Below are 7,368 nucleotides of genomic sequence, written 5' to 3' on the forward strand. Positions count from 1 at the left end.
GCACATACCGACATGCGCCAAGTGGATGCTCATATTCAACTCAAAAAGTATTTAATTGAAGAGTTGTGGGCGCGGAAGCCTTCACTGCGATAGTTTTTTTTAATGTATTTTTTAAAATTATGTAATTTTTTTTAGGATGTACTTTTTTTTATTTTAATAAAATGGTTGTATTGTCCCCGTATTTGTGTCGTAAAATTTAATTCCGTATTTGCGTGAATGTAATTTATTTGTTTTTTATAATTTTGGTGGCCTATGGCTAGGCTATTGTTTGTCCAGTTTCTTGTCCTGACAGACAGTTTCTAGTCCTAATTGATGTGCCAGGAGGAGTTTTTTGGCTAGACTATTGTTGGCCTATGGCTGGGCTATTGCCATCGGAGATGCTCTAATGGACTTTACAATATATTTACAAAAAAAATTAAAATAAAAAAATTTATTTTGCATCAAACGTGAAACAAGTCTTGTATTCTGTATATAAACAAACGCTTAGGCTGAACTGAAAGACGAAAACCTACCATTACATCAAACAATGGGCAGTGGCACCACCGGCGCCGCAAAAAAGAACCAAAAGCGTCGGCCGCAGTTGCAGCCGAAGAAATCCATTGCCAAAAACAAAACTAAGGATAAGAAGAAAAAGTCGAGTAAAGGTAACTCTAAAAGAAATCAACAGAAGAACGGCTCTGAATCGGAAAACCCCATTGTAAAAGCTGAAAGAGTTATCGTTGAACGCCCAACCATCTCTCAGCAGCTCACTTTTCTAATCGATCAGTATCAATCAGCCAACGGCCAGCTTTCTTCCCTTGAACTCGACTCCCTCAAAGGTCGCCCTTTTCTGCCTATGATTTCAATTAATCATTCGTTTTAAGTTATATGTTGAATTTCTGTGTTCGTTAGTTGCGATATTCTTATGTTGATTCCTGTTATTTTGAATGTGAATGTGAGCTGCCTTTCACAAATTAAGGATATGGAAATGTTTAAATTAGTTATGGTGCAAATTAGTTAGTTAAATTGATGGAGAACTGGTTAACATCGATTTAGGTCATGGACCAGTCCATTCTGAATTCCAAAAATGGTGGATATAATTTTGTAGAATTCCATGCTATTTCGTATATGATTATACCATTTGAGTGCTCTTAAGTCTTGACTTTCGTATATAGAATTAGGGATCTTCAGTAAGCAACATACGTTCTGTGGATGATTGTGAACATTTAACATTTGGATTAGGTGTAATTGGTTTTCGTTCTAAGTATCCTATGCTGTTTCGTTTAATCAACAGAAACATGCATTGTTGAGCAAGGTCAGGTCGCAGCTGGAAACTTGGTTGGGGATTTGAAAGTTGCTTTCGGGTCATCATGGAAGGAAGTGCTCTGTGAAAAACATCTTCAAGAAGGGAAAGTTGAGCCAGGGAGTCCTGCACTTCTTGTTATAAGTTCGTCTGCGCTGAGATCACTGGAGCTTCTCAGGTTGTTGCTTCCGTCATTGAGATTTGCTTTTATGAATCCATAACCATGGTCATGTTTTGATTATAATTCATGCATAAGAAAATGTGGAATATTTCCACATTCATGCTCGTTAACTAGTGACTTTGCTTATCCAGGGAATTCCGATCTTTGACAGGAGACTGCCATGCTGCAAAGCTGTTCTCTAAGCACATGAAGATTGAGGAACAGGTTCTCAGTTTTATGTGTTTTTTATGCAATCCTGGTTTAGAACTATTCTTTCTTGAAAATTGACTTGATTCACATGCATTATACATTCAGATTTGTTCCTAATATATATTCTGTACAAAAAGCAATTTAAGTAAGGTTCTAAGAAGATGAATATCTATTTCAATATTCCTTTCTAGGTTTAGGTTAGCTGTGGCCAGTAAGTTCAAATTGAGAATTGTTTGGATGATAGATACAAGATGTAGCTATAATTCAATTTTTGTCAACACTTAAACTTATGTTGATTTAAAGCTAATTAGCACTGGCAAATTATCTTCTCTCACCAAGGTTTCATATTCCTTCTCCTTCCAAGGTCTGACATCCTTAGCTTATCTCAAGTTTGACATATACTTTAATGCTTCTTCAGGTATCTGCACTAAAGAATCGTGTCAATATCGCAAGTGGTACACCAAGCAGGTACACATGATTTATTCTTCTTTATATTTCTTGTTTCCAGATCTGCACCCTTTTCCTAGTATTTTTAACCTAATTCAGTTACATTTCTCGTCATATTTGCCTATTAACGATAACTACTTTTTTGTAAATATGTCTCGGTTACAATATTAGACAGGCTTGTATCAGATTTTGTTTTGGCATTTGTTTGCTGCATTCTAATGATCTTAAACATTTGCTTCAGAATTAAGAAGTTAATTGATATGGAAGCACTGGGGCTGTCACGCTTAGCCGTAATTGTGCTTGACATGAACACAGATGTCAAGGGATATTCCTTGTTCACTCTTCCACAAGTCAGGTCTGACTTTTTTCCATTTCAATAGATTCTGATATTTCCTGTTTCCTTCCCCTCATCTGAGATATACTCCCTCCGTCCCACGTTACTTGAGGCATTTCTTTTCGGCACGGGTTTAAGAAAGTTGTGTTTAGTGAGTTAAATAAAGGAGAGGAGGGAATTAAGTAAGAGAAAGAAGAGAGAATAAAGTAAAAGAAAGAATAAAGTAGTTGTGATTAGATATTTTGTTTTTAGCCAAAAAGAGAAATGACTCAAGTAACTTGGGACAACCCTAAAAGGAATACGACTCTAGTAACTTGGGACGGAGGGAGTAATACAAAATGAGCTTTCTACTTGTTGCCCTCTTAAATTTATGCTTTATCAAGATCTGTTTCAAAGTTTCTAATTTGCATCTACTTCATCTGCATGCATTTCCCCAGAGAGGAATTTTGGGACCTGTACAAAAGCTACTTCCATCAGCCACTGCTAGAAGGGGGGATCCGGTTATGTTTGTACGGCCCAATGATCTTGAATTCAGGGGCGAAGAAGAGAAAGCAGCCGAAGGGTGCCTAATCTTGAATTTAGGGGGTGAAGAGGAGAAAGCAACCTAAGGCTGTCTAATCATTGGCGCGTCCCAGCATGGCGAGTCAACAAGCTTGTTGTTTGTGATTATAACCCATCAATTTCGTGCGAGTTAGTTAAGTTGCGGTTGGCCAATTTGCTAAGAATGGACCGGTGAGCAAATGTGATATAGAAGGGGTTGGCACCATAAAGATTTCAATTTTGTGTAGGTGCATTTGACCATATCTTAGCATAAGTTTTTTGATATTTTATAATTACCATCATATTTTTTTTCTTAATCGTAGGATTAGGAATTTAAATTCTTACTCAACTCTTCTAACTTTATGAAAATTTTGAATTACATCGGGTAATTATTGTCATAGTTCTAATAGCATAACACAACGTATTATATATTATATTAGTCATTATAAAGACTCACTTTTTTTTTTCAGTTTGTTCCAACTAAGATGACCATTTACTAAAAATGAAAACACGTTATCTCTACTTTATTCACTCTTTCTCACTGTTCTCTCCATTTAACATATGTAAAATAAAACTGCATAAAATCTCATGTCATCTAAGGAAGGAGTCATCTTCCTTGGGACGTAGGCAGTAGTTTATTTATGATCATGACGAATGTGTCCAATTTTTGCAATGACCCCAAAAATGATGTGGTGTGATCAATTTTTTTTATAGAGAAAACTACACAGATAACTTCGAGGTTTGCATAATTGCAAGTCTATGAAAAAAATTTATCATGAGAAGTCTTTCAACTTTGAAATATTTACATTTAATTAATCCTTCTCTCATCAATATTCTAGTATTTAATTTTAATAATTCATATTAAAGTAACTTAAAATATATACTTTATGATCCACAAATAATACCTCCGAATCTAACGAAAATGCTAAAAGTAAATTAAGAAACATAAAAGCTTACCTATGCCCTCTAGCATAGAGGTAGTATTTTCTATCCATTTACCGTTAGTTTGGTTAGGTAAGCACCAATACTCTTATGAAAAGATTGTTACCGTTCTAACCTAAAAGAAGTCATTTTATAAAACATTGATCCAATTTTGGCAGTTCAAATCTCAGCAATGGAGCAAAATCCTTCAAAATTTATCTATAAATAGTTGTTCTTACAACTAATATCATTCACACTCTGACTTTGGACAAAAAGAAGACAAATTAATTAGTTACGTTCAACGAAAATGCATGAAGAAAGAAATCATATACTCCGTACTACTCTCTCTGTCCCTTCATAGTAGAAGCATTTCTTTTCAATACGTAAATTTATAAAAAAAAATGTTTTAAGTGAGTTGACTCAAGAGATATTCCCCCGTCTCATAAGAATATGCACTATTTCATTTTTTAATCCGTCTCACAATAATATGCACTTTCTAATTTTAAAAAATCGTTTATCTTTAATGAGGTGGGACCCATTCTCCACTAACAATACTTTTATTACTTTTTCTCTCTATCTCTCTCTTACTTTACCAATTTTGCATTAAAGCTCATGCCGAATTCAAAGTGCATATTCTTTAGGGATGCAGGAAGTAATAAAGTAGGAAAGGAAAAAGGTGGAGAGATGAAGAAAGAAGAAATGAGTTGCTTTTTTTCAAAAAAGGGAGTAAAGTCAAAGATTCTTATCGTTACATTACAATTATATTTTGAATCTTAAAATAACTTGTCGGTAAAGATACATGTACTTGATGCCCCGCCCGAGAAAGAGAACCAAGTCCTAGTAGCCCCGCTAAATGGTGATTCAACATAGATTCTACATCTTGAAACCAAGCCAATTTTGGGCCTTATTTAACTGATGTATGCACAAACTTCACTCGGGACATTCTGAATATAAAGTTGGTGCTTCAAATCACTAAAATGAGTTATGATTTTCCAGCGTTTTAAATATGATCAAAAAAATCTGTTGCGTGATTTCTTTAACACAATCAAAATAGAGTATAATTTACACTTCCAAAGCAAACAAGTATAGGGATGAGTAAAATCAACCAAATTCAAGAATGTCAAATGGGCTCTAAAGCATGGTTTTTTGATTGAATCACCTCTAACAACAAGTATATGATCCCCCTTTTGGCTTTGGTTCATCAGAGCTGTCGCGGACGAGGGACACTCTGTTGTTGGCTGATAACTCTGCTTTGTATGAGTCTGAATGCAACACCTTCCTGCTGACATTGTTGTAAATTTCGCGTATCACTAAATCGAAAGCCTTCTTAACGTTTGTCGAGTCCAGTGCCGAGGTTTCCATGAAGAACAATCCTTCTGATTCGGCCAGGCTTTTGCCTTCCTCCACGCTCACGTCCCTGATGTTGTCCAAGTCTAGTTTGTTCCCCACCAGCATCTTCGCAACTGTTGTGTCGGAATGAGCTGGATGAAGAGAATCAGATCTCACATTAGGGATCTTGAAATATGCACTCTAGAGTAGATACAAATAAGCCAACAGAATAAATAAATAAATATTCCTCTGCTTTCAGACAGAGCAATTCTCACCTTCTAAGAAAACAAATTTCTACAATTTCTAGATTGAATCTGGAAATTTGGACTACAAGTTCAGATTTAAGGAATTCAAATCCATCATTTACATCTAGACAACTCTGGTAAAAGTGAAGACTAATTTGACTGATTCTGTGGAATTTGACATGAAAAATTTAACCAAAGAACAACTGACTTGGTTGGACAGAAAAATCTATCCACTCCATGTCACCTCTCCATAATTATAGGAGAGTGGTTGACATGAATCTTTGGAATTTCGGACAAAAGTCCAAAATTAATCTCGTACATTTGCTCAAAAAAACTTTTTGATCCTACACATTAAGTGTGTTAGTGTGTGTTAGTATGTGGTCCACATAATGTTTTGGACATATCTAATGGTTATGTAAAAAAACATAACGGTCAATCACGTTTTAAAATCCAAAATTGGTCCCGTACATTAACACATAAAACCTATTTGGTCCTACACATTAAATGTGCTAGCTTTTGGTCCTAAATGCAGTTGATCATTGATTTTTTTACGAAAGTGTTAAATCTAGTACACAACATATTGTCTATGACCATAAGCTAATACACTTAATGTGTAGGACAAAAAATTGTTATTGACATATTGAAAAATGTACGAGACCAATTTTAGGCTTTAGACTATAGAATAAATGACCACACATATTGAATTCGATTGTCACAAGAGCACAAGCATACTATTTTTAAAATAGCAATATAAGTATATATACAGTCATACAGATATAAACAGCCTACAAAAGAGGATGGCAAAACACATTCTCTTGTTCTACTATCCAAGAATTACAGAATAAGGGGCCACCTACCAAACCAGACAATCTTGATTTCAAATTAGTTAAGAAACTAATGAAAGGAATCAAGATCATGACTAGAACATATAAGTTGAGCTCAAAGAAATTGACTTTCTCTTCTAACCAGAAAGGAGTTTTCTTTCTAAAAGAAAAGCAACTTTCTATGGTTGATCATATCCTCATGTTGGTATACTCCTCACATTTTAAGACATGGAAAATAAATCAGATCTGTTCAGATTTTCTGTGCTCTGTTTCTTTGAAAGGAATGCTTGTTTTCTAATGTTAGCAATCAAACAGAAGAAAGAATCAATTTTGTCAATAGACCCCACACTAGTTGCTCCTACAATTGACACAGTTCTTTGCCCAGCCACCACTCCGAGTCGTTTAGTTCTTTGCCCAGCCACCACTTCGAGTCGTTTGGGCTCTCATTCAAAGCAACAATATTACGGATTAAAACTCATCCTAAAAGACTAGTCTAACACTCTCACAAGCGGACATTGAGTCCGATCTCGGAATTTGTCAATTCACACAAATCGATTCTTCCATCATATGAACAAATGAACTGATGTCGTCCTCTATTGCGAATCCATCAGATTCCGATTCAAATTTTAAAAAAATGGAGGAATAAGGAAAAGGAGAAGTACTCTTGAGTTCATCGAGCCATCGGGAAATACTGTCGAAGGTGGATCTCCTTGTGATGTCGTAGACGACAAGGGCGCCGAAGGAGCCGCGGTAGTAGGCGGAGGTGACGGCGCGGAATCTCTCCTGGCCGGCGGTGTCCCAAATCTGGGCCTTGACTTCCTTGCCGTCGATTTCGAGGGTCTGCGTCTGGAACTCGACCCCAATCGTGGCCTTTGAATGCAAGTTGAACTCATTTCTGGCATAGCGGGACAGCAGATTGGATTTGCCCACCGCGGAATCGCCGATTATGACGATCTTGAAGAGGTAGTCCTCCCCCTCGTCGTCGGAAGAAGACGCCATAGCTGGTGCGGTGATGAGAAGGAAGAGAGAGTAAATGAATTGATGAGAAAGCTGGCAAATATGTTATGACAGGTTTT

At 36.3% G+C, this 7,368-nt stretch overlaps 2 protein-coding genes across 2 annotated transcripts; one reads left to right on the forward strand and one right to left on the reverse strand.

The window, feature by feature from the left end:
• The first annotated feature begins 491 nt into the window (after nucleotides 1–491).
• LOC125209809 (uncharacterized protein C3orf26 homolog) lies at nucleotides 492–3,362 on the forward strand. The gene is made up of 6 exons (XM_048109394.1): nucleotides 492–818; nucleotides 1,274–1,460; nucleotides 1,595–1,667; nucleotides 2,071–2,120; nucleotides 2,341–2,454; nucleotides 2,871–3,362. Exons 1-6 carry the CDS (start codon nucleotides 527–529, stop codon nucleotides 3,001–3,003), a joined length of 849 nt encoding a protein of 282 aa, XP_047965351.1. The 5' UTR covers nucleotides 492–526; the 3' UTR covers nucleotides 3,004–3,362.
• A 1,539-nt stretch (nucleotides 3,363–4,901) lies between these two features.
• Nucleotides 4,902–7,368, reverse strand: LOC125201404 (ras-related protein RABA5d). The gene is made up of 2 exons (XM_048099490.1): nucleotides 6,955–7,368; nucleotides 4,902–5,375 (listed from the first exon to the last, which is right to left on the reverse strand). Exons 1-2 carry the CDS (start codon nucleotides 7,289–7,291, stop codon nucleotides 5,056–5,058), a joined length of 657 nt encoding a protein of 218 aa, XP_047955447.1. The 5' UTR covers nucleotides 7,292–7,368; the 3' UTR covers nucleotides 4,902–5,055.

Source organism: Salvia hispanica, chromosome 1 (genome assembly GCF_023119035.1).
Source record: "Salvia hispanica cultivar TCC Black 2014 chromosome 1, UniMelb_Shisp_WGS_1.0, whole genome shotgun sequence".
Taxonomy (NCBI): domain Eukaryota; kingdom Viridiplantae; phylum Streptophyta; class Magnoliopsida; order Lamiales; family Lamiaceae; genus Salvia; species Salvia hispanica.